The following is a 25,651-nucleotide window of genomic DNA, read 5'->3' as shown; positions in this document are numbered from 1 at the left end:
GGGAGGGGAGATGGGCGTGGAGGGAGGGCGGGCGGCCAGGAGGCGGAGGAGGAAGAGGATGAGGAAGGGGCCAGTTGCATCCCACTTTCACAATGGGAAAGTGAAACGCACAAGCGCACCCAACCTCTCCAGCCCTCCCCGCCTGCCTCGCTCCCCTCCGCCCGTCCCCTCCCTTCCCCTCCGCGCCTCCCCTCGAGCGCCAGCGCTGCACAGAAGAACTCTCCGGAGAAGGAGGGTGAGGAGGAAGCGGCGCCGGAGCGCGCAGGGCTTGCCGCCGCCGCCGCTGCACAGGCTGCCGGAACGAGCCCGCCGCGCGCCGCCCTCCCCGCTCTCCTTCCCGGGCGAGCCGCGGGGATGGGGCGGCCGCGGGAGCCCGAGCGCGCGCAGGAGCCGCCGCCGCCCGCTTCTCAGTCGCCGCGCGCCTGAACCGCTGTCGCCGCCGCGCGCCCTGCCCGGGGGCGGCCCCCCCAGCCCCATGGAGGTCTCCCGGAGGAAGGCACCGCCGCGCCCCCAGCGCCCCGCCGCGCCTCTGCCCCTGCTTGCCTATCTGCTGGCGCTCGCGGCGCCCGGCCGGGGCGCGGACGAGCCCGTGTGGCGGTCGGAGCAAGCCATCGGAGCCATCGCGGTGAGCCTGAATGACGGCGTGTTCGTGGCGAGCGGCAGCTGCCTGGACCAGCTGGACTACAGCCTGGAGCACAGGCTCTCGCGCCTGTACCGGGACCAAGCGGGCAACTGCACGGAGCCCGTGTCCCTGACGCCCCACGCGCGGCCCCGGCCGGGGAGCAGCTTCAGCAAGCTCCTGCTGCCCTACCGCGAGGGGGCGGCCGACCTCGGGGGGCTGCTGCTCACAGGCTGGACCTTCGACCGGGGCGCCTGCGAGGTGCGACCCCTGGGCAACCTGAGCCGCGGCTCCCTGCGCAACGGCACCGAGGTGGTGTCGTGTCACCCGCAGGGCTCGACGGCCGGCGTGGTGTACCGCGCGGGCGACAAGAACAGCTGGTACCTGGCGGTGGCCGCCACCTACGTGCTGCCCGAGACCGAGACGGCCAGCCGCTGCAACCCCGCGGCGTCCGACCGCGAAACGGCCATCGCGCTCAAGGACACGGAGGGGCGCAGCCTGGCCACGAAGGAGACGGGACGCCTCAAGCTGCGCGAGGGCGGGGGTAGCCTGCACTTCGTGGACGCCTTTCTCTGGAACGGCAGCGTCTACTTCCCCTACTACCCCTACAACTACACGAGCGGCCGCGCCACCGGCTGGCCCAGCATGGCGCGCATCGCGAAGAGCTCCGAGGTCCTGTTCCAGGGGCAGGCGGCCCTCGACTGCGGCCACGGCCACCCCGACGGCCGCCGCCTGCTGCTCTCCTCCAGCCTGGTGGAGGCCCTGGGCGTCTGGGCCGGCGTGTTCAGCGCGGCCACCGGAGAGGACCAGGAGAAGCGCTCCCCCGCCACCACGGCACTCTGCCTCTTCAGGATGAGTGAGATCCAGGCGCGCACCAAGACCTGCCGCTGGGACTTCGAGGCCGAGAATCACTGCGTAAGTCCTGCCCCCGTGACGCTGCGGGGAGCGCTCCTGCTGCGGAGCCGCGAGGCGGAGCGCGAGGGAGAGGGTTGACCTTTACCAGGTCCTAGATTTACACAGCCCGGTGGCCGCCCGACGGCCATTCTCGGGCTGCTCTACTGCACGGCCAGAGGTCCCCAAGGGAGTGTAAAAAGGGAGGTGGAGAGAGGATAGGAGTTAGGCTCAAAACTCTGGTAACTGCATCCCATTGCCATCCTTCTCTCTGTCCTAACATGGGCGCTTGTTTGGGTCTGAGGCTCGCGGTGCAGCTCCCCCGCCCTTCCCTAATCGCTTCCCCAGGTGTGTGGTCTTAGTTGGCGTGTGGCTTTGACCCTTTTCCTCAGCATCGTTACCAAACACAGCGCCCTAGGCAGAGAAGCCATGGGGCCTAAAGGACTTGCCACACCCCAGTCTTTGTGCCCCCCATCCGCCCCCACCCTCACCCCCCCAACCCCGTAACACGTGTGATGTGGTCTGAAGAGTTGGTAACCTGCTCAGCATGGGTCAGTGCTAGCCTGGAACAGAGGCTCAGGCTTGGGGGAACAGAACCCTCGGCGTGACCCGGTGCAAGGGGGCGGGGCTGTGGCTCTGCTGAGGGTGCGCTGTGGTCTCCAGCTGGGGGGAGAGGCTGAGCAGGCGGAGGTGGCTTTGTGGGGAAAAAGCCTCACCCTGGAGGGGAAAGCAAGAGAAAGTGTTGGGGTGCTGCAGGCAGTTTCTGGGCTCCAGATTGCCTGACTGGATCGCGGGGCTCAGAGGCACCACCCACCCAGGCAAACGGCGAGGTTTCCCCTGGGTTCCCAGGGCAGCCACAGCTTGACTCTTGAGATTGGCATTTCTTTGACTGGAAAATAAAGCGGCGGTTCAAGAGGGTCCAGTCGATGGGGATTATGGAGCCATTGTGCACTTCTCCGAGGCTGTTTTCCTTCCAAGGCTGCTGGCACATCAACTCCACATATGGCTCCTGAGAGGGGAGCCTGCCGAGCGCCTCCTTTATAACTGGACAGAAATCAAAGAGCAGAAATCAACGGCTACAGGTGTTGCCATTGTTTTGGTATAAAATGCGTCAGAGAGGAAGGCGAGAAGTCTCCACTTGGGAAAAACGTGTTGTGTTGGTACAGTTGTTGTGTAAGCATAGAGGGGACTGTTGGCTCTAAGCTATATGAATAAGTGTATGGAACGACACTCCCACCCCCATCGGCGCAGAGCACGTCTTACCAAATATTAGCCCTATTATCCCGAAAGAAAAAACAGGTCTTTTGCAAGGCCCCTTAGAATGGTCCTTTGCTTCTTCCTCTTTGCCTGCTACTTGTGTGCTAGAGCACACACATAATGCCTTCATTTAGTTACTGCTGTAATTATTTTAAAGTGTAAATAATGCATAATGCTCCCTAAATGACTTCATTATACTATACAAGTATAACTTAGTATTTACTATCTGTCTTTCTGAAATCCCTATTATCTAATAGTTCAAGTTTGGCAAAAATCATCACCTTCGACTTCTCTGTTGAAAGACTTGAAAGTGCCCCCATGTATTACTTAGTGTTGAGCTTTAGGCATACTTGGTCTCCAGGGCTAATGACAAGAGAGCTCAGAGGCGCCCAGCAGGTGATAACAGTGGAAGTCCAAGCTTTGCCGTCTGACAGCTGTGTAGATGTGTGGAGCCAAAACATTTCTCTTGACTGCCTCTCTCTACCCACTGGGTCCTGGAGGACTTAGTTCCCTTCCAAACCCAGCAGGCACCCTGAACACACTCAGAATCCACGTTTTGGCTCGATCAGGTGTTCCTACTTGCGCAGGGATGAAGGGAAGGCAAAGTCGGAGAGCTGTTTATCCATCTTCATGGGGAGCTTCTGGAAGGTAGCTGCCCCTTGGAAATTAAGCAAGGGATAAACACACGCTGCCAAAAATCTGGGATTGGAAAAATAAATAATTAAAATAGGTCCCTCCACAGAATGTCTTGCTGCTGTTATATTTATCTAGAGCTCCCAGTGTGCTCAAAGCTGCGGATTCTGAAAGACGGGGTCTCTACCCCCTGAGCTTGTCATCCAAGTTAAATAATATACTCTGGTTCAAACAATAGCCTGTCATGGCTACACAGGTGGGAGCTTAGAGTTTTGCTTTTTTTTTTTTTTTTAATTTAAGTAAATTCCTTGCTGCTCGTGTGCATTAAAAAGCCTTAATGGAATTGAATTTCAAGAGAGGTTTTGAATGAAAAAAAAAAAAAAAAGGTGGTCGTTTTGATGAAAAAGCTGACAATTTTCTAACCTATTAAATAGGCAGATAAGATACGTCCACAAATATTTGTTTGATGCCTGCTAGTGTAGGCAATGCTCTGTGCTGGGCGCCACTGATTCTGCCATTGAAAGGACAAAAGCAGGTGGCAACCCCATTTAATGGGGTTGTGGGATCAGTGTGCCCCTGGTTGTCACTCAGAACAATGCAGTCATTGGGTTGCATTGGTTCTGCATTTTATTTTCAGGTTTTCAATGTGTTTTGGAAAAGGCATGCTGCCTTACAGGCACCTAAGACAGGAGATGAAACTTGAAACACTCTAGAGGGAGCCTCAGTAGATTCTAACAGGGATTCCTCCAGAGCAGACACAGTCATTTTAACAGTAACCCGCAGGCAGCGAGGCACTAGCGGCTAGCTTTGCTGGCCTTCTCCTGCTCCCCCTGGATGACTCTCTTATTTTCCATCTTCAATCAACCATGGGTAGGAAAGTGACAGGAGTGACTGGGTTGTGTTTTCTCCTTATCTCTTGTCGGCTGACTCTCTTGCCTTCAGCTTCTCCTGCTAAGGATTAATTTACAAGGTGCTTGCGCAATGAGTGTGTCTTCAGCTGTTCACACACTGGGCCCTGACTTTTTCTATCTTGCCTGCAACTTTGAATCCCCTTTCACAACTATCGCAGGTTAGCTTCAGCCTGTGAACGTGCCCAGGCAGCCGAATTCTGTAGACTCTCACTAATAATCCTAATAAGTATTTGTGCAGCGCTTCTTCATATATTACTTCTTTTGAGCCCCTCATCGAGTTTAAGGTTGATTCTCTGAGGAGCATTCCCATGTACCTGATGAGGAAGCTCAAGATCACTTAAGCAACTTGCTCAAGATAAAGTAAGCATCAGAGCCCCCAGCTTAAACCCAGGTCTCGCAATATCTACTTCTGTATTCTTTTTTTTTCTTTCCCTACTTCTGTATTCTTTCCACCACTCTGGTGCTTCTCAGATTCCCCCTTCAAAGTCCCCTAATTAGAGGCAGAAACCAGCCTCCCCTAGGATATGGGTTGAGGCTGGAGGGTGCCCCTTGAAGTGTGTTTTAAAACTTAAGGTGATTTTTTTCCCCATTCTATTTCATAATATATCTATGTGCTTGGGTTAACATAAAAAGTGAATGTTTTAAATTTATGTACAAGTTAATTTGACTTCCTCTTATCTCTGAGCTCCTGCTACCCTTGGCATACCAATACACTGGAAGAGAAGGGTGTGTACCTGAGTTTTGAAGTCTGATTGTTCTAGGTTGTTTGGCTGCCATAGTTGGGTCCTGGGGTTGCTTGTGGTTTAAACATGGTGGCCACCCCCTCTGTAGATACTGAGGGTGGCATGTTTTCTTATGTGTTGGCCAACTGGACTGACTCTTCTAGTTCATTCTACCGCTTGTGGAGAGAGACACCCACTTCCTCCACACTCACATAATTCCAAAGCCCGACATAATTTAACTGTCATGCAGATAACCACAAAACACTCACATGCTCTCCAACAGACAGTAAGCCAAGACACTTCTAGCTATTGCTTGCAGAAGTGATGTCCCAGGGCCACTCGGCAATGCAGCCTTATTGACCTCAGAATCCACAGTCTTCCTGCAATGTTTATTTCTTCTTCAGTTTCTGTTATGATCCTGTCTAGCCACTTTGCAGTGTATAGACTAGATGATGAATTTTACCCCCATACACACATCTGATATGGAAGGGAGATTTAAAAAGCCCAACATCCACTTAGAAAGAGGGAAAAAGCAATCACAGCTACAACTGCTGGATGATTATATGGCCAGGCTTTGTGCTAAGCACTTTACGTGCCTTATTTTTGTTGATTCTCAAAATCACCCTATGGGGCAAGGACTGTAGTTATTATGATGATTTTATAATGAGGAATTGAGGCCCGGGGAGCTTTGGTTAGTTTCCACAACAGGTAAATGGTAGAGGATTGAGGACCTGAGCTTGTGACGCACAGCCATGGACAGTCCAGCACTGCAGACATTGGGTTCTGCTGTCAATCCTGTCCTACATGGAGCAGGCTAGGCCCTTGCAACTACCCTGGGATCAACTGTTTGCTGGACATAAGACGGTAGAACAGAGAATCCTTGAGTGTGAACTGGGTTTCTGGGTCTGCATATTTGAGCACTTGAAATTCAGACTTTGGGAGGGTCGTGGTTCCTTAGTTGTCAGTTTCTACATAGTGCTGCCACTTTTTGTGTTCAGGCTTATCAATGACCTCAGAGAGACCTATAGGACCTTAAAGGACTGCTTGCGGTTTTTGTTCTCGGACTCGAGAACTAGCTCATAAACTGGATCCAGAGATCTTAGCCTGTTAAGTCTGGGTTACAGGCACTCTTGTCTTTATTAGCAGCCACAATTAAAATACAAACCCTAGAAAGTCAGGAACTTTGTAATATTTTGTTCTCTGTTGAACCTAGAGTACCTAGCATAGCACCTTAAGATATATTTGTTGAATTAAGAAATGAAGGGTGTGGGGAGATCATGTAGGGGCTGTTTTCTGTACTTAGCAGCCACCCTGTCCTGAACCTGGCCACCTCATATTCCCTTAATCATTGTCTTTTCCTTGGTCTGATGGCTCGGGGCCTCTTTCTTCCCCAGTTCGAGCCTATCTGGCATCCTCCACTCCTCTGGCTTTTCCCAGAAATCCTTGTTCATTGGACTCGCCAGGCTTCTGGTCTTGCCAATCTGGGAGTTAACTTTGACCGTAGAAACCCAGCATGGTTGGCACTTCTTTGACGTAATTTAATAATGTGCATGATGGTGCCTTTCCACAGACAAGAGGAGAGGGCTTTGTGCTGTAGGGAAGTGGCTCTTAAAAGCATAGCCTCTGGACCAGCAGAATCAGTGTCACCTGGGAACTTACTAGAAATGCAGATTCTTGGGCTGCACATCCGACTTACTAAATCAAAAACTCAGAGTAGGGTGTGGAACTGGCAATCTTTGTTTTAACAAGCTCTGCAGGTAATTCTAATATACATTCAGGTTTTAGAACCACAGCTGTAAGGTAATGCAATTTCCCTTGTAATCCAGCTGAGGCACCTGGCATAAGAACCTGTCCCATTGTTTTCATTGCAGTTTTACTTAGGGTCATATAAAGTAACCAATGCATTCCACTACCCTTATATTCCTTATCCTCTTCTAATTGCTCAAAGGAAATAGCTAGGAAAACTTCTGAAGTCTTACTATTTTTGAGTTTATAGTCTGAGACTCGAAAATCTATAGGTCATAGTTTAATTAGCTCCTTCACCCTTTCATACAACAGTTTATTTACATTTCATTCCAGGATGCGGGGGGCAGGGGGAGATTTCTAGAGCCTTCCACTCTGCTGTACACCACAACCAATTCTACACACCAGAATTCTCTCCAAGGGTCTATTCTTTACATCAATCCTGATACCAATTTCTATCCTAATTAAGCACAGTTGGTTGCATGCAGCAAAGATCTACATAAGCACGCTCAAACCAGGGGATGGAGGGATGCAGTGGCTAGAAGCATGTGGGATTACATGGAAATCTAACGGGAGGAGCAGTACTGTGCAGTAGCTGCCTACACCAACTCTGGAGCCAGGTCAACTGGGACCACAGCTGCCACTGCCCAGTCGTGTGACCTTGGGCAAGTTATTTAGCCTTTCTGCGCTTGTTTCTTTATCTAGAAGTAGGGATCCTGTTTGCTTCATAGGACTTTTGTCTGGATTAATGAGTTAATACGTACAGGATGAACACTGCTTGACACAGCATAGTAAGTGCTATGTATGTATTTACTACGGTTGCTATGGTGATGATTAGGAGTACTAGGATGGGGCTCTCTGGTATGGAGTGGGAAGGAGATTCTGGACTCAGGGCAGCAGAAAGGTGCTCAGCAGCAGGAAGTGCGACAGATGCTCATTCTAAGGTTTCACTGTCAACAGGACTTAGCGTGGCTACTTCGCTCAGTCCTGCTACCAAATGACCACTTTGGCTTCCTCAAACATCTGCCCCCACCTCCCGCACCTGGGTGTGCCTCAGCCTGACCTGATCCCTACTCTGCCTCTCAATAGCATTTACCCTTCTGCATCGGCTACCAACTGGCAACAGCTTTCTATATTATTGCATTCAAATGACCAGGAAAGAGAGAGAATGGGGTCCAACCCATCCTTTCACACCAGATCATGAGCCCTAATTCCAGGTAGAGATTCTTTGCCCTTGGGGCAGGTACTCACCCCTGGTCCAATCAGAAGAAGGAAGACCATCATGCGATGGTCCCCAGTAGGTGGTATGGGCGGGTTGCCTTGGAAGGGAAAGATGGAAGAGCCGTATACTGTGATGACCATGTTGACTACAGTAGCATGGAATCGTCTCTACCTCCTTCATGCTTCTTGATGACCGACCTGTGCCTTCCCTGAGCATGAGGTGGCACATAGCTGATGATCACTGAGGCCTGCCCTGAGAAACCCCGAAGTCTGCTGGGGGACCATTTGTAGGCATCATGGGTCTAACTTGTTTGTGGGAGCAGGGGCATGGTGGCGGTAAGATTTTATCAGTTGTGCTTATAGTTTTTCTTAGCATTTTCATCAAGATAAAAAATTAATACTAATTTATATACTGTCACAAAACCAAATAGAATTGTGACTTAAGTTTTACAGTTTCTATAGTCGATGTGTTTGACTATCTAATCAATAGTTACATGTAGTGTCTCCTCAGAGGAGTTACGAGGGGGAAGTTACCAGCAATCCCCACCCCACCATCTGGTCAATTCTCTTATGCAGAAGTCGGCAAACTTTTTCTATAAAGGTCAGATGGTCAATATCATAGGCATTGCGGGCCACGTGCGGTCTGTGTTGTAATTGCTCTACTCTGCCACTGAAGTGTGAAAGCAACCATAGACAATATATAAATGAACAAGCACGGTGATGTTCCAATAAAACTTTATGGACATGGAAATCTGAATTTCATGTTTAATTTTCGCTTGTCGTAAAATATGATTCTTTCGATTTTTTTCAACCATCTAAAAATATAAAACCTATTCTTAGCTTGGGGGAGGGTCATTCAAAAAAACAGGCAGCAGGCTAGATTTGGTCCACAGCTGGTAGTTTACCGACCCCTGCTGTAACAGAAGGGGTGAGAGGAAAACAAACCTTCACATTGCCCTAATGCATCGTAAGAAATTCAGCAAAAGGATGGTGCAGGAGCCCCAAGAAGGAGTGTCAAACTCGGCATGGGAGGACCTGGGAGGCTTCAGAGAGGTGATGCTGGAGCTGTGTCTTGAAGCCAAGTAGAAAGGCAGGAGAGGGAGTTCCAGAGAGAGGGCACAGCTTGTGCACAGGCGGGAAGTTGAATAAGCTTGTGAACTGCAGGTAGCTCACCCCGGCTGGGGAGTGTCCAGAAATGAGCATGCAGGGCCAGATGGCGAAGGGCTTAATGAGACCGGCCAAGATGGCTGGATTTTATCCTGATGGTCAGTTGTTTCCAGACTTTCCAAACCTGGTCTTTAAATCTTAAACCAGAAGCGCAGTATGAGAAAAAGGCTAACAAATCATCATTGACCTGCTGTTCTGGGGGAGGCCATTGCCAAGTGCTGGGACTTGGGGTGAAGCAGGGGTGGGGAGGTTCCCAGAAACTGCAACTCGCCCTCCCCCCACCCCCTGCCAGCCCCTATGGCATCTCAAAGGAACTTCTAGGACTCTGCTGCACAGGATGTGAAAACCATGGCCCATGGCTGATGGAGGATGACATCCGGGCTCTAAGGAGACATGATCTGATTGTGTTCTAGAGAGATCACTCAGATGAGTGGATGAGGCAAATGAGAAGCGAAACAGCTGATTAGATGGACAATCATTGGTTCAAAGAAATACTTCTTGAGTTCCTCCTATGTGCCAAGCACTGTGTGAAAATATTTCCATCAGTGGTCAATAGAGTAGACAGGGCTTCCTAGGTGGCACAGTGGTTGGGAATCTACCTGCCAATGCAGGGGACACAGGTTCGATCCCTGCTCCAGGAAGATCCCACATGCCGCGGAGCTACTAAGCCCGTGCGCCACAACTATTGAGCCTGTGCTTTAGAGCCTGTGAGCCACAACTATTGAGTCCATGTGCTGCAACTACTGAAGCCCATGCACCTAGAACCCGTGCTCTGCAACAAGAGAAGCCATGGCAATGAGGAGCCTGCGTACCACACCGAAGAGTAGCCCCCGCTCACCAAAACTAAAGAAAGCTCACGCACAGCAAAAAAGACCCAACACAGCCAATAAAATAAATTAAAAAAAAAATAGAGTAGACAATAAATATGCAGCAGATAGAGATTACTTTTATATTAAAAGGATAACTAGCACTTCTAGAGCACTCACTTTGCACCAAGTATTGTTCTAAGCAAGCATTTTACCCATATTAACTCATTTAATCCTCACCACACCCTTGTGAAATAGGTAGTGTCATTACTTCCATTTTACAGATGAGGAAACTGAGGCCCAGGCTGAGGTTGGGGACATGAAGGAGATAACCGAGGATGTAACAGAACTGTTAGTTGAGGTATTGGGGAACGTTCTCTTTAAGGAGATTGAGCTGACACCAGGAAGATGAGAGAGTTGTAGATGTCCCCATGGGGAGCTGGGGAGCAGTGTAAGACCTCAAAAGGGGAAATGACTTGGTCATTTTGAAGAACAAAAGGCTAGTGTGGTTGAGTTTAGGGAGGTGGAGGGGGGAGGATGTCAGGGGAGGAGGTTGGGGAAGGAAGCAGCAGCAGATCCTGCAGGCCTGGCGGGCTGTGGGCAGGAGATTGCATTTTTTTCCCTCAAAGCTTAGAAGAGCCTTTGAAGGGAAGTGAAATGCCTGGATTTGAATCTCTAAGTAAATGGTTGCCCTGTGGGGCGTGGATGAGACCTTGGCCCCAGCAGAGGCAGGAGGCTCTTGAAGTAGTCCAGGTCAGCAATAATGTTGACTCTGTCTAGAATGGTGGCCGCGACGAACGTGGAGAGAACAAGATGGGTCGCGTGGTTGCAGTCATCCAAGTGAGCGTGGTGGAGATCTGAACTGGGGTGCTGGCAGTGCGGGCGGAGAGGAAGGATTACATGAAATAGCTTCTTAAGATGTAGAACTGAGAGGTGTCGGTGACAAAATACGTTAACTTTCATCGAGTTTTAGATGACTTTGGGACCCCCAGAAAGGGCGCCGAAGCAAGCGGTTGGCCATGAAGTGAGGAATTGCGGATCCACTCTGCCAGCCTCTGTGGAGTGCCTGCCGCGTGCCAGCCTCTGTGCTGTTGGGCTGTAAATGCCTCCAGGAGAGTGGCCGGGGCTGTCTCATCAGTGTTTCCCAGGCATTCAGAATGACGTCCACCGTGGTGAGCCCTCAGTAAATACATGTTGGACTGGAGAGAAGGTGTTCTCCATCTAGTGGAGAAGATGTGGTTATAGCTCAGTGAGACAAGAGCTTCCGAGAGAAGCCCAAGACCCTGGAGCTGTGTTTGTAGGAAGAATAAAAGCCAAATAGCCTAGAGGGAAGGGCGTTTCCCTGTGACTCCCTCACCAGTGAGGCCGGGTTCCTGGTCTTTCCCTCCTGCCCCTCCAGCCTGGTCTTAGAAGAGTCCACTTGAGATGCAGATTCTCTACCACATCAGCTGTTCCTAATTATTCCGCACTGACATCCTTCTGAGGCTCCTTTTCCATCAGCGATCAATTTCAGAAATTGGATTTCAAGTGCTGGCCCTTGCTCCTCTGAGGCACCAGGAGGGCTAGGTGGCCCAGAGCAGCTGCTGGTTGTGGGTGTCACCCAGTCTCAGTCTCCTGGGCTTAGCAACATCTCTGTGCCCCTCCATTCAGGGATCCCCACCCAATGGAGCCCTTGTGCTGTGGACCTCTGGGGAAGCCTGTAGTTCCCTCCTCAGAGTAGTGGTTTTAAGCACATAAAATAAAAAAAAGAGTTGCAAAATGAACCAATTAATTACATTGATCTACAGATATATCAAAATGTTTTTTCCAGTTCGAAATAGAGTAATATATCTTAACACACTAAATAGCAAGACCTAGCAGCAGCAACTACCATCATTTCAAAATAGAGATAAGCACAAATGATATTTTGAGATATCTGCAACAACTATAAAATGATATGAAAATATCTGATTTCTTTTGATGATGAAGTCATAGGTTCAGTTAGTATGACTGTGGCCTGTGTTCATAATGAAAGGAAATGCTAAATTTCAGTCAGAGTTCACTAAAATAGGATTTTTTTTTTTTTTTTGCTCATGTAGTATCATGGATGCCCTGAATTCTACGCAGGAACTGTGGATGTCAGTGGAGCCCCTACTCCAACCACTTGTTCCGTTACTTTGTGTGTCAGAAAACCAATGACAAGATGTTGCATTTTTGTTTCAAAACTCATTTAATTGGCTTATTTTAACAATAGGGGGTTTAGTCCCATCTGTATTTTACAGGTCAAGCACTTGTCCAAGAGCCAAGTGCTCTTTAAAGGGGCCGGATGGAGCAGGTGGGTGGGTAGAGAAGCCTCAGAAAGGTTAAATGACTGCATAGAGACAGATCATAAGTAATAGAGCTTGAACTTGAACCTACATATTTTTTTTTATCCTAAATTTCTTGTTCTTTCTACTCTTCCTTGCTACCACTATGTTATTTCTATTTTAAAGAGTTAGCCCAATGCAAAAGTTCATAAATTATGCTGTTCTAATCATGGGAAAAGAACAGTGCTATTATTCTTTGCTTTGGTTAGAGGATACCAAAATACCTAAAGTATTTTGTTGACTTCTTAGAGCCTCATTTAAAGTACACCGAGTCTGTAGACTGTCTATAGATGGAGATGGCAAAAGACCCAGAAACTGTCTCTTCCAAGCTGTCAATGAACTATGGATGTGAAATTTAGAGAAGGCCAAGCTACATGGCAGCAGGAGATGTGAGGTGGTTTGGTATTGTTCCCCAAGGCAGAAGCAAGGTCCAGTGCTTGCAAGGGACAAATTTTGCCTCAGTAGAAGAACTCTGTAATGATTAGACCTACTTAGCAATGTACCAGGTTTGCCTAGCGAGATATTGACTGAAAGCATTCAAACATTGATCCATGTATTTATTCATTCATTCAATAAATGTTTATTAACAACTTACTACATGCCGGATGCTGAGGTGTATGCTGCATTTAGAGTGTAGAATAGATAAATTATTGTAGAGCTTAAAGTCTACTGGGAGACAGACATTAAATAAACAGTTTTAAAGCAATATAATTATTTTCAAGAAAACAAATGGAATGTTATGATTCAGAATAACAACTGGCATAGGGATAGGGAGATCTATAGTCATGTGTCCATGAGGAGGTGACGCTGAACTTGAAACCTGAAGGATTGTTTTTTAAAAACCAGCCTATAAGGAGTAAAGAGAGGAGAGCTAGAAGAAAGAGCATGTGCAAAGGCCCTGAGGCAGAAAGAGGGGAACATGTTAAAGGGCCTGAAAGAAAGACACTGTGGGAACTGAAATGGAGTGAAGGAGAAGAGTGACAAGGGATGAGTTTGAAGAAATAGGCAGGGACCAGATCAGGTGGGACCTGGGATGGTATTTGGGTTTAATTCTAAGTGTGATGGAAAGCCATTGAAGAATTTTAGGCAAAGAAGTAACATGGCATATTTTATATTTTAAAGGGTCACTCTGACTACTGGATGGAGAATAGATTGTAGGTGGAAAGAGAGAGACCAGGAGGCTCTTGAAGTAGATCAGGAGGGAGATGTTGGGTGGAGACCATGGAGATGGAGAAGATAGATGTGAGACTGTTGGGAAATTCAGCAGAGATTCTTCAGGTATTGGGTGTGGGGAGTGATAGAAAGAGAGGAGCTGAGGGTGGATGGTGGTACTATTCACCATGATGGGGAAGATAGAGAGGGAGAGGGTTGGAGGGAAGAAATGTCTAGATAACCATTTTCCAGCAACTCTGAAATCTTGGGAGCGATTCCATTGGTTCTCAAAGAAGATGATGCTGTTTATTTAGAGAATATTTAGCAATGTGAGAGAGGGAGCTTTTGCAATAGGCAAAATGATGGAGGGGGGGCAACCCGGGTATTTTTGGGCAGGTGTCAGCGATGCTAAAAGTCCTGTATCATGGAGGACAGCCCTCATAGTGAAGAAATATCCTATCTAGAATTCCAGTAGCTTCCTCGTGGAAAAACATTGTTGGACTGTGTCTTTTCCAACTCTAAGAATATAGGAAAATGCATTTTTTTTTACACTGTCAGCCACTCATATGTTTTCATGAATTGTTTGAGTCAGGTTGGTCTTTTGGTAATTGACTGAAAGTAGCCACATGGAAGGGATGGAGATTCAGATGGGGGATGGGGTATAAAGCAGGAAAAAAGGAAGACTAAATCGTGGAGAGTGGGACTTTGGCAGTAGGTAGGGCTGGGGGGCCGGAGGACATCAGGGCCCTGGGAGGGAGGGAAGCATGTAGAAGAGCCTGTGGGAGGATGTGAAATAGAAACTTTGCCACTTTGCATGTTTCCTGGAGCTCTGTTGCACACCACGCCCTCACCCCCCATGCTTGCCTGGTGTACATACCGTCCAGGTATGTCCCTAAACTTCCCTTCTTTATGCTTCCTGCACACTTTGAATTTTTTCTGTGGATCATTTGAGTCCCCAAAGTAAATTCTTCCTTCAGAGGATCAGAGAGATGCCATAAACTTAGAACCCAATCAATGTGGAATACCCTAGAAGAATAAAGAAAAGCAACAGGCGCCTTTATGGCCAATAAAATCACTAACTAACTTGGGTGAATAGTTGTTCTTTCCATTCTCTAGCTCAGTAAAGATAGTTCTCCAATTATTTTCACACACTTGAGTTCATTTGGGCCTCATAACAATGCTAATAGGCAGGGCATGTGGAGTATTGGGTCCATTTTACAGATTTGGTTATTGAGGTTCAGGGACTTGCCCAAATTGAGCAGCCTGTGAGGGACAGAGTGGGGCCAGATCTCGGGCATAGGACTCCTAACTGTAAGTAGGCCCCTGGGTAAGTAATGATGAAGAAACTGCTTCAAATAAGTGTATCCCAAAGAGGAGTAGACTACAAAAGTATCTGCCCAAGAGGCATTTTATCAGTGCATGAGAAGTTCCTGGCATCCAGTTGGTATTTGCCCTGGCGTCCTATGGAAAAACCAAAATAAGGGAGTCTTTTCATCACCTTGGAGGATCAAAGACTTGACTTTTGCTGTCTTCCCAACAGTTGAGGGGCCACTTTTGTGCACACTTCCTCCAGCTCTTTGCAGAAGAGCTGCAGTGTGGCTGTGAGCGCCCGGCCTGAGCCTTGCTGAGTCAGGCCATCTTCCACGTGGTTGGGGTGGGGCCATGTGGTGCTCAAGTCCAGAGTTTGCCACTCACACCCATGGCTGGTGCCCCCTGGAGTTGGGCAGTGCACACTGGGGGGTGTTTATGGTCAATGAAAGAGTGTATGACGGAGCTCCAGGGAGGTCACACTGACCTGCCCAGTATTCCCTGGATACTCACACACTCTCTCTCTCCCTCCCTACCCCCACCAGGCCCCCACACACACCCCAGCACTCACCCCTTCCCAGTAGCCTTGGTTCCACTTTGATGTGTCAAGCCCAAGGCACTCTCTTTTTCAGCCCAAACATCATTTGAGACAAGGTAGCTTTTCCCTCAAACTGAAAAAGTTTCCCTCTGAGAGCAGGTTCAAGTGTAGGCGGGACGTGTGGTTAGACACGGCAGGCAGGAGACAGAGAGTGACAACTCTGAGGGAACCAAGAAAGCCCAAAGGGGACACAAGCTTTAGAGGTAAATCGAGATTGGATTTTGTCATGAAAGGCAGAACTGGCAAAAGCATCATTACAAGGCATTAACCTTGTTACACACAGAAGAACAAGCAGAGGCTTGGATTCAGAAATAAATTACACATAATAAAGTAGACAGAATAGGCTGAGAGCAACATTAGTGATTATGCCCTAAGGGGAGAGAAGGACAAGATAGAAACTAGGCCAAAAAAAAAAAAAAAAAGAGAAAATAATCTCTGGACAAAGGGGGCTGACTCCACTATTTCCCCCCTTTTTCTACTTGGCTCCCCAGGTATTAATTTCACTTTTGTGAGCAGGTTTCTCTGGAGCCTGTCTGTCTTTTGTTTTCATTTGCTGAAATGAGCAAAAGAAAGCCATTCAGTGGGTTCCTTTTTCCATTCACAGGGACCTGTCCATTTCTGTGTGTTTCCAGCACAAAAGAATCCATTTCCATTCAGCCAGAGCAGCCCTTCGAGTTTATGTGAGGTCCAAGCCCACTCTTTCCTATTTTCCTCCAGGCTCGCTGTTGTAATTAGCTACACAATCCTGACTGTGGCCAGGGTCCTCCAGGATGAGAGGAACAAGCACTTGGACAGTTCGTGGTCCCTCATGGCTGAGGAAAAGCTAGAGTCTAGTGTCATGTCCAGCAGCCATGACTCTCATTTCTTACACAAGGACTTGCTTTGGGTTGCAAGTAACAGAAAACCCAATCAACAGCAGCTTAAACCCTGACATCCATTGTTAGTAAAAAGTTTAAAGGTTGGAAGCCTGTGCTCAGTGGTGTTCTCAAGAACCGAGGGTGTTTTATCCTTCCCTTGCACCAAACTGTTGGTTTTCACCCTCCATCCTGAATGTCATGGAAGCAAAACGGCTGCCACTGCTCTGCATGGATGGCCTCACATCACAGATTCCAATGGAAGGAAGTAAGGGAAGAGGGGCAAATGGGCTCTCCTCAAGAGCCTGCTCTTATCAAGGAGGAAGATTATTCCCAGAAGCTCCTCCAGTGGATTTCTTGCATCTCACAGGCCCAAACTGGACCACGTGGCCACCCCTAGCTCTAAGGGGTAGGAAAGCAAGTACCAGGCAATGGGGAGTGGGATTACTGTGTAGCTTAGACCAAGCATGGTTTCCCCAGGCTTGGATTTATTGCTACCTGAACAAAATTAAGGTTTTGCGGCAAAGAAAGAGGTGGGCATAACTGCCACGCCTGTGGCAGCAGCTGTTTGTGTTTGTAAATAAATTAATGATAGCCAACACGGACTGTGTGTTACCATGTGCCAGAATTTACTCACCGTTATTGAGGCTTGCATTCTAACTCATTCAGTCCTCATGAGACGTCTACGGCATAAATGCTGTTGTCATCACTTCCACTGTATAGAGGAGGAAACTGAGTCATTATTTTTTAATAACGTGCACAAAATTACTTAGAAAGTGACAGAGCCAGGATTGAAAGTCTGGAGGTCTGGATCACTACCCTATACTATCCTTATTAGTTGGAGTATTATAAAAAATCCCAAGCAGCACACAGTAGGTGCATGTTACCACTACTAATAGCAGCTAACATGTATCAACATGCTATTATTACTACGACCATGATTCTCTCACCCTCATAACTACCCTACGAATCAGACACCATTGGCCTTATTCACAGCTGAGAAAGCCAATCCCTAACAGGGCTCAATACATTGTCCAGATCACCCAGTGGACGAGAACTAAGCTTGAATGCAAACCTAACTCCTCTGACCCCTAGTCCCAGGTGGTTTGTTCTTTCCCACCAGCTCTCAAGTTCGGGAACATTGATTTAATGGCCCGACTACTTACCTGCGCTATTGATCCAGGACTTAATTTGGAAAACTGCAATTATTGAGAAACAGTCAAAAGCCAGGGAAGGATGCTAGAGAGGATGACAGTAATTTAGAAGCAATTTTCTCCTTGTTCCTTTTCAGCTTTTGAGCCACTTTTGGGGGTTTTTGGAATCAATCTTTCACAAACAGAATATCTCATCCCATCTCAGCAAGGGCTAATGGTGATGTCATGGTTCTTGGCTAATCTGAATAGCTACAGTTACTAAGCACCTACTGTATACCAGACATGGGAGGACATTGTCCCATTTGGTCCTCGTGAATGGATAATCAACAGTCCACCGTCATTACTGCGTGTCGTGGGATAAGGGAGAATGGAGTCCTCCAGCCAAAGATAGTGGTGTTAGAACATATCAGATGCCCAGACAGAGATGACGTCCAGTTCTCTGAGTTAAGCACTTCTGAGATGCTCAAATATTTAATAAAAATAAGAGGCGTGGTCAGCCGATCTTAAGTGTGAACAATTCTGGTTTTATTTTAAAGCAAGATGTGTGGTGTGGTTTTATTTATTTTTTAAATCTAAAGGTCACCGATTTTTCTTTTTCCGCTCATAGTCACAAGGCATCCTTATCTAAACAGCGATCTATTGTTCTGATTCTCAGGCCCACAGAGATTTTTTTCGCAACTTCATTTTAACAGGACAGTTCCTCATCTTCCCCGGCTGTATGAAACGTATTTTTTAACAGGAAAAAAAAAATCTCTAATGGGCTTTCTAAAAATCTTCTTAAACCGAGTTCACTATGGAATATTTTATGCAAATAAAGCACTTTCTCTTAGGTTATGACATCTTTTCCTTGAAACAAGATCACGGCATTGGAGAAGTCCTCGCCAGCTTATCTTTTCCTCCCAGCGCAACTTCAACAAAGAAATATAGACGGCACTTTAAAGGCTTCAGAAATCAATTTAGTCCATGAATCCATTTAGTTTAGATGTTAATGAAACTTGGTGGGTTTAAAAATAATGAATATTTAATAAGACATAAATTGAAAGACATAAACACTGTCGGCAATAATATAATGAAGTTAATAAGTCTTAGCCTCCCCCTGCCCGCCTCCCCCCCTCCCCAAACGGGGGCGATTTTAGGAGTTGCGGTGATGCTTACAGAAGTTTGCCGGCTCTCCCATTGGCTGAAGCGTACATGTGCCTTTGCAAACCTTAGTACAGTTGGGAGCTGAGCTCTGGCAGATAAAGTATGCTATCACACTGTGTTCAGTAGCTGCAGAAGGCAACGACTCTTTCTAGCTCCCATATCTTCCAGAGATTTGTGTAACAAACTCGGTTTCCTGTGGTTGAAGGCAGGAAGCAGCATGAAGCACTTCATGCCTTTACACAAGAAGGAAAAAGACATTTTGGTCGACACCCTCTCTGCTCTGGGTTTAAAGAGGGGCTTTATTTAATGGTGAGGGGTGAGCATGTGATTTTATGTGCTCAGAAACTCAGACCACTTACATGCCCTCGGGTTGAGAGTTAGGCTTTTCGTTTCTTCTTCGAGAACATCAGCACCAGGTCCAGCCTGTGTGCTTGGTTCCTCTTTAGCTCGGTTGCTCTGTCTTACCCACCATCTGTGACTCTGTCTTTCCCTCTTTACCCTCCGAATGATGTATCCTGCCTTTGGGCTAACACACTGCACTCTTCGTGTAAATCCAGAATCCCTCCTCTCTGCCATCACACCCAATAGGATGGTCCATCTCACATCTCTGGAAATGGCTTGTGTAACCTCACAGAAGCCAAACCCTTGCTAAAATAAACTGCAGCGTGATCCTGCAAACAGCCAACTGTAAGACTGTCTCCCTCCCAGTTCAGCGGTGGGCTCTTCCTTGGCAATAAAGTGAAACTCGGTTTCATATATCAACTAGGGGAGTGTTAAATGGATGGCCAGCTCACTGCTGGCAATCAATACACGTTAATACACAGTAAACAAATGGCTTTCCACGGGTTGGCAAGCGTGGTAATTCTGCAGATAAAGGGGATAAAAGGTTGCTCCCGGGGATCTTGTCTAAGACAGTGTACTTGGGACTCCAGCAGGATCCTTCCCAGGTGGGCACGAGTGACATTTTATCATCGTGAGAATTATCGCTGTTAAAAATTATCTTTTTTTATCTGTGTGTTTGTGTGCATGTTCAGAAAGACGAGGATCAACCTGAAAGAGTCCAACCAATCGCATCATCTACCTTGATCCATTCCGACCTGACATCCGTTCATGGCACCGTGGTAATGAACAGGACTGTTTTATTCTTGGGGACTGGAGATGGCCAGTTACTTAAGGTTGGTTTTCTGTGCCTTCTTCAATGTTGATTTTAATATTGATCCATTTCATGCTTTTATACTTTTTATTTTATTTTTTATTGCTTCTGGGTTATGCACAAAACCATACCAACTGCTTTGTGAACTGCTCAGAGACGGCCCTCCCACCCTCCCTCCCCAATGGCCTGAAAGAAATTTCTGGAAATCTATTTGTAATAACCTTCCTACCCATGTATGGAAGTGACAGCCTCCTGGCTTCCTGGGAACTTGCCAAGACAGTTCCCTTCCTTACTCATAAGCTGCCTGGGTGAGGGGGTCTGGCCCCTAACCCATCCTTGGCTCACCTTGCTAAGACTTTTCACCTTTCAGTTCTATTTCCTTTATAATGGAAATGTTCAAAGCACCTGATTTCTCATAACTTCAAAGAGGTGAGAGATTATAGGGCTAAAAAGAAAAAAAACAAAACAAAACTGATGTTCCTTCTCCCCAGCCCACCTGCCACCCACAGAGGAGGGGGTTTGTTTTCTGACCTTTGTACCCACACCCAGCACAGAGAGGTTAGAGATCTGAAACCCTTCGAGATGCCCCTCGACTTCTATCTCTGAGGACTGTTTTTTTCCACTGTGTGGATACACCACTGGTCAAGTTGAGATTTTTATTCACAGGGGGAAGTGGCAGGGGGAAGGAGAAGAAAATAAACTCAGAGATACCACATGACTTGTCTGAAATGATATAGCAGTTATCAGTTTCTTCAGCAAGCATTTATTGAGTGCCTTCTGTGACCTCCAGCAGCACTCATGGTTGGGACCTGCACTCTTTCTTTCACCCTGGGCTGATGTTCCCTTGCCTCCCTATAGCCAGTCAATTCACTGTCAGCTCTAATTCTAAACTGAATACTAACAGATTTGCTTTCTCAACTGATCACCCACCGATAACTAGCTGTGTGACTTAAGGAGGATCGCCTAACCACTCTGAGTTTCCGTTTCCTCATCTGTAAAATGAGATTGTACTAGACGACCTAGGGAACCCCCTTCTCTTCTCGTGGTCTCTAATTTTGTCATCGGCGCACTCATGCCCCGCTCTAGCCAAGCCTGCTTGCTTGCTTTCTCCAAATGTGCCTTGTGTGCTGCTGCCACACCTTTGCTCACACAGCACCCCCTTCCTGGATCGCTCTCTTTTTTCCCCTGCTTTACTGAATCCTGTGTATCTCTGCTTTGGCTCAGCTCAAACTCCACATCCTCTCCGAGGACTCCTAAGCCTGGAGTGATCACGTTTCTCCCTCATCTCCGGAAATACTCACTGTCTGTATTGTTCTTCTGGCTCGTTCCCAGTGTCTTGCTTTGATGCCTAACCTTTCCACTGGAGTTTGTCTTGCCTCCCCAGCTTGATTTTAGGCTTCTTGAGAAGGGGGCCAAGAATTCCCACAGCTTGATACAGGGCTGAGTGCCTGGTAGATGTTTGATGTAATCTGTTTTCTTTGGAGGAAACCCAGTAACATATGGGAGGGGGTTTGTTTGTATACACATGTTTTTAAAATATACGTTGATCATCTTTCCTGTTGTGTTAGCTTTACTTCCTGGGGAAAGGTAGATACCTGCCAGTCCCTGTATACAACTTGCTCAGTGCCGTGAGGCAATGTCTGCAGCTGCACCAGCCGGTCGGGCTGATTGGACCTATTAGCCTGGCGAAAGGAGTTTCCATCAGTCCTTACTGGGTCTCCTCACCAATTATCTCTTCAGATTTGGGGTATTTTTGATGAGTGTTTTGACAAGAACACTGTTTCCCCAAAGCTGAGCCAACCAAACTGTTAGATGGTGAATTGAAGGTGAAGGAACACTTGGCTATAAATAGTTTCCCATGGGACGGCCTGGTTTCGCCTGTCCTGTTTGTTCACCCCAGTGGTTCACGTGCCGCTGGCTGGTGTTAAGTGATGCTTTGGTACCCGAGGGGAAGAACTGAGCTACAGCTTCAGGCTGCTGAGGAAGAGGGGGCTGGCCCTAGTCTCTCATTCCTTGGCATCTGTACAGGCGACACCTTCAAAAACCACTTGTGGCCTTGTTTTTAGGGTTCCAGTAACAAGGGCAGGTTGGTTTTCTGTTTGTTTGTTTTGTGACTGCTGACATTTATACAGTGGTCATCACGCTATGTGTTCTAACTAATTCCGTCCCCTCCACCACTCAGTGAGGTAGATACACTCTTCTCATTTTATAGATAAGGGAGCTGCGGCCCAGGGAAGCTGCATGATTTGTCCAAGGTCACACATGGTAGAGCAGGGATTGGAACCCAGAGCCACTTCAGAGCCCTCACTCCTATCCCTCAGGCTACAGCTGACTCTGTAACTTCTGCCCAGGCATGGGCAGCCACTCTGTGAGGGTTTTCTGTAGGCGGGGAGTGGGACGCATGTTGATAGGGAGTCATGATGGTGGCAGGAATGGGGGGTTCAGGGTTCTTAGAAGCTCAGGGAAGAATCCCAGCTCGAGAAGAAGGCAGGCCATCTGACTGAGGGAATACCTCACTGGCATGATAACTTCTTGGGAATCAAAACCCGCCCCCTACTTCCTTCAGGAAGGTTCTGCCCCCACCCCACCCCCACCCCCGGAGGAGGTGGTGAGGGGACAACGTGAGCTGACTTGGCCCCGTCAGGCTCCCTAGGACAGCCTGGTCATTCCCAAGACTCCCCCCATGTGTCCTGCCTGCAGGTGCTTGGATGCAGCCCCTGAAATCACCCAGAGTCCTGAAGACCCAGGATGTGTAGATGATTTGGAAGGCACAGAGGATCTCCAAATCCCTTTATTCAAAAACTTCAAACTTGTCCCTTGCCAGACTTGTCCCCCGAACTGTTAGAAAAGATGAACATTGATAGACACAAGCTTGGCTTCTTAAGCCGCAGGGCGGAGGCTACTAATGGGCAGAGAGAAACAAAACCCAACCCAAGGCAGCCTGCGGGATGAGGAGCAGAAAGGGCCCGGACCACCCACAGCCTGACTCATCAGTTTCCCCAGTGATCAAGAGTCAATGGCATTTTGACAGGCGCCCAGCACTGTAGTATATGCCTGGTTGGGTGAGAGAGGCAGGAAATAGCATTTGGGGGCCAATTGCTCTTTTTGACCAATACACACACACAGACCCTCTGATTTCCTAAATCTCCGAAAACCTCATGGAGTTTTAATATAGTTTGGTGCAATTTTAAATATCATGTTATTGAAATATTTTCTTCTTATTGTGAAAGTAATACATGCTCATGGAGAAAGCTGCAAAGGAGCAGGGTATGAGGGGAAAGCAAAGAAAAAATACCCCTAGTTTTCTTACGTAGAGGCAGCTGCTGTCAGCATTTTAGATTTTTTTCTTTTTAACAGAGTTGAGGTCAGACTCTATCCATTTTTACATCCTTTTTTCTTCAGTTAATGAGGAAAAATGCTTATATTAAAATGTTATGGTAAACTTGTAAACAGTGTTTTTAAATAACTGTATCATTCTATTATGTGGAAACATTATTTGGAGCTTAAGCCAAAATACTGAATCACTTTTAAAGTGTCTTTAAAGGCATGCACTCTTCCAAGTCTTCTGGCACTATTGCCACAGTTAAGATTTTATTGATGATAAGTGGAAAAATTAAAGATTTTGCAATATTCTAATACCTTTACTGCCCACTTTCTCCTGCTTTTATTTCTGTCCCCTTGTACGATTTTAGAAAAACTGAAGGAATTTGGAACTGAACATGTCCTTTGGAACTATCTAGTCTGTCCCCTTATTATCGCCTTGCCACCCTAATGGTCGTGAAACAGGTTATGTTGTCACTTTTTCCTCTGGTTGTTTCCTCATTTTACTTCCTTTCTGAGCATGATTGCATGCTGTAATTTTTCAGTTGTCAGCGTCTCCACTGAGATCAGCTGAAAAAGTAGGGCCGCACTGAACTGCTTTTGGGAATTCGTGTCCCACGTGCTGTGTGGCCAGGATGCTGCAAAGTGTACTCATTCTTACAAACACACGCTCCTTCTCCAGACTGCAGTACAGACTATGGTGTAGTTTGGATTCCTCTGAGCTGACTCTGTTGCATATGGAAAATTGTCCTTATTTCAAGGGCAGAATTGAATATTTTGAGCTTTTCCAGGTGGTAAAATAAGTAATAAAGAAATATGCATGAAATTTGAAATTTGTAACTTTACCCATGCCCACTAACCTTTCTTGTAAGCCTAAAAGATAAGAAGGCAGCGGGCAAGGAGTAATAACAACTAACATTTCTGAGCTCTTACTATGCACCAGGCATTAGAACCAGGGTCTGCGTGGGTTAGCTCGTTGAATACTATTAGCATCCCCACTTTATAAATGAAAACCCTGAGGCTCTGAGAGGTTAGGTAACTTGCTGAAGGTGATTTACACGGAAGCAACCAGTCTCCCAAACAGACTGCACTGGTAATTCATTGTGTTCTGTAGAGCTTGGTAGAGTTTGTGGAACTGGTTTTTATTTTTTTATTTTCTAATATTGGAATATCTGGGTTAATATCAAGATGCAAGTATCTGAGGTTTCATGAGAAGGAGCTATGACTTCTGTGGTTTTAGTTCGTTCCTATTTAGGGACAGCTTGCTGACAGTCCAGCTGAGTACAGGCTTCTGTGTTAGAAGAAGGCAGAGCCCTCTCCTCTTGGAGCTGTAAGTAGCTCCTGGGAGCCTCTTAACCCCCTTAGGAGCCCTGCTTTTCCCCAGTGAACTTCTTCAGAGCAAAGATAGAAAATCTGTGTTCAAGTTGACTTTCAGAATGGAGGCTAGGGTTGGGTTTCTCCAACATCCCTAGGCTTAAAGTAGGGTTCAGGATACAGGAAGCCATGTCATGCCCTTTCCCCACATCCAGCAGAGAAGCGCCACTCCTATGCTTAGTCAGGACTAAGCTCTCCAAACTCTGCTCCTACTAGTAGATTTCAAGTATCCAAACCATGGAGCAAAATTCAACCCATTTCCAGAAAGTTCTTCCTGCCTCCAAACTGTGTAACCTTTGAAGAGTCTGCCTTGACTCTGGTTTTTAAAGTTTTCGAGTGAAAAACAAGAGAAAACAAAAACATGTCTCTAACAAAGCCAGGCTCTATGTATATTCCCACAGAATGTTCAAATAAGGAAAAAGAGGCCATGAGGAACCCAGGACAGGACCTGGGGCCGGAAGTGGGGTGGTGGGGATGCCGGACTGAGGTAACAGACCAAAAAGTAAAGACAGTGGGAACTGTCAAAACTTGGAAGTGGGCTCCATGGTTGGCTGTTGAGAATGTCATGTTCAAGTTTACCCCCATCTAATTCATTCCAATTTGTGAGTGTGCAGTGACTCCCTGATTCAGAACAAATTCTCCCATGTAACTCACAAATGTAGAACTCATGGCTCAGGCTGTATGCATTTCTTGCTACTTACTTCGAAATCAGTAGATTGGAAACCAGAGAAGAATTTGCTTTAATCTTTATATTTCATTTTTATTATTACTCCTACCTACTGAAGCACAATAAATGCTATTGGATAATTACCTTGGTTTCCTCGTGTGTGTGTGTGTGTGTGTGTGTGTGCGTGCGTGCGTGCGCATGCATGTGTGCGGTTTAAGTCTCCTTTGCAGCATTTCTTAGAAACTGTTGATGGAAAAAAAACAACTGAGAAGATTGGCTTGTTTACTGTCTAACTGGTTAGCCTCACAGAGTGAGGCATAAGATGGTGTAAAATATTTTAGTGTTTTGAACACCCGTGGCTTTTCCAAGTCATGGTAATAGTAGAGAAAAAAAGAAATAGTCTTTTGTTTAATTTTTCTCCCCCTCATTTTCCTCACCAGGCTGTCTTTTCTGTGGATGGTGTTGTACTTGTAATGCAGCTAACTGTATGGTGTGGAAGTCTCACACACTGTATATTTCAGAACTATAGTTGGGAGGGTTTTTTTTTGTTGTTTTGTATGCAACGAAAATCCCAAGCCTGGTTAATAGCCTGCCATGAGGCTTCAGGAAGAT

At 47.1% G+C, this 25,651-nt stretch overlaps 1 protein-coding gene across 1 annotated transcript in view; it reads left to right on the top strand.

Moving 5' to 3' along the window:
* Nucleotides 1-365: 365 nt before the first annotated feature.
* The window catches only part of PLXNC1 (plexin C1), a 143,131-nt gene continuing 117,845 nt past the window's right edge, over nucleotides 366-25,651 (top strand). The window contains exons 1-2 of the mRNA XM_057741509.1: nucleotides 366-1,534; nucleotides 19,559-19,699. Coding sequence (XP_057597492.1) covers nucleotides 476-1,534; nucleotides 19,559-19,699 — 1,200 coding nt within the window. The 5' untranslated portion in view covers nucleotides 366-475. The remainder of the gene's footprint in view (nucleotides 1,535-19,558; nucleotides 19,700-25,651) is intronic.

The sequence above is a fragment of the Hippopotamus amphibius genome, chromosome 7 (assembly GCF_030028045.1).
Source record: "Hippopotamus amphibius kiboko isolate mHipAmp2 chromosome 7, mHipAmp2.hap2, whole genome shotgun sequence".
Taxonomy (NCBI): Eukaryota; Metazoa; Chordata; class Mammalia; order Artiodactyla; family Hippopotamidae; genus Hippopotamus; species Hippopotamus amphibius.
The sequence above is the reverse complement of the archived record's forward strand: the minus strand, read 5'-3'. Positions and strand labels throughout refer to the sequence as shown.